The sequence below is a fragment of the Sinocyclocheilus rhinocerous genome, unplaced genomic scaffold, assembly GCF_001515625.1.
Source record: "Sinocyclocheilus rhinocerous isolate Xijiao unplaced genomic scaffold, SAMN03320098_v1.1 scaffold4310, whole genome shotgun sequence".
Lineage (NCBI taxonomy): Eukaryota > Metazoa > Chordata > Actinopteri > Cypriniformes > Cyprinidae > Sinocyclocheilus > Sinocyclocheilus rhinocerous.
Window position 1 is genome coordinate 42,096 of NW_015646173.1, and position 248 is coordinate 42,343.

Here is a 248-nt window from a genome sequence, read left to right on the forward strand (position 1 = left end):
CTGCAGCCTCCGCGAGTGACCCTGAACACACACACACACACACACACACAGACGCTCATGCTCCTGAATATCAGCAGCTCTCATTAACAAATGCAGACTGCAGTCTCACCTGGCGCAGCTGAAACACTCCTGCAGTGCTGACGTCTCTGCTGGGATGAAGCTCTACAGACGAATACTCGCCCTGCTCGTTCAGCTCCTGTATGGAGACCCACAGCTCGATCTGACGTGACACTTCACTCCACCTGTCA

General features: G+C 54.4%; 1 protein-coding gene across 1 annotated transcript in view; it reads right to left on the reverse strand.

Annotated features, from left to right (window-relative positions):
* The window catches only part of LOC107707112 (kinesin-like protein KIF13A), a 79,714-nt gene that overhangs the window by 19,939 nt on the left and 59,527 nt on the right, over window positions 1–248 (reverse strand). The window contains 2 exon segments of the mRNA XM_016511015.1: window positions 5–21; window positions 110–242. Coding sequence (XP_016366501.1) covers window positions 5–21; window positions 110–242 — 150 coding nt within the window.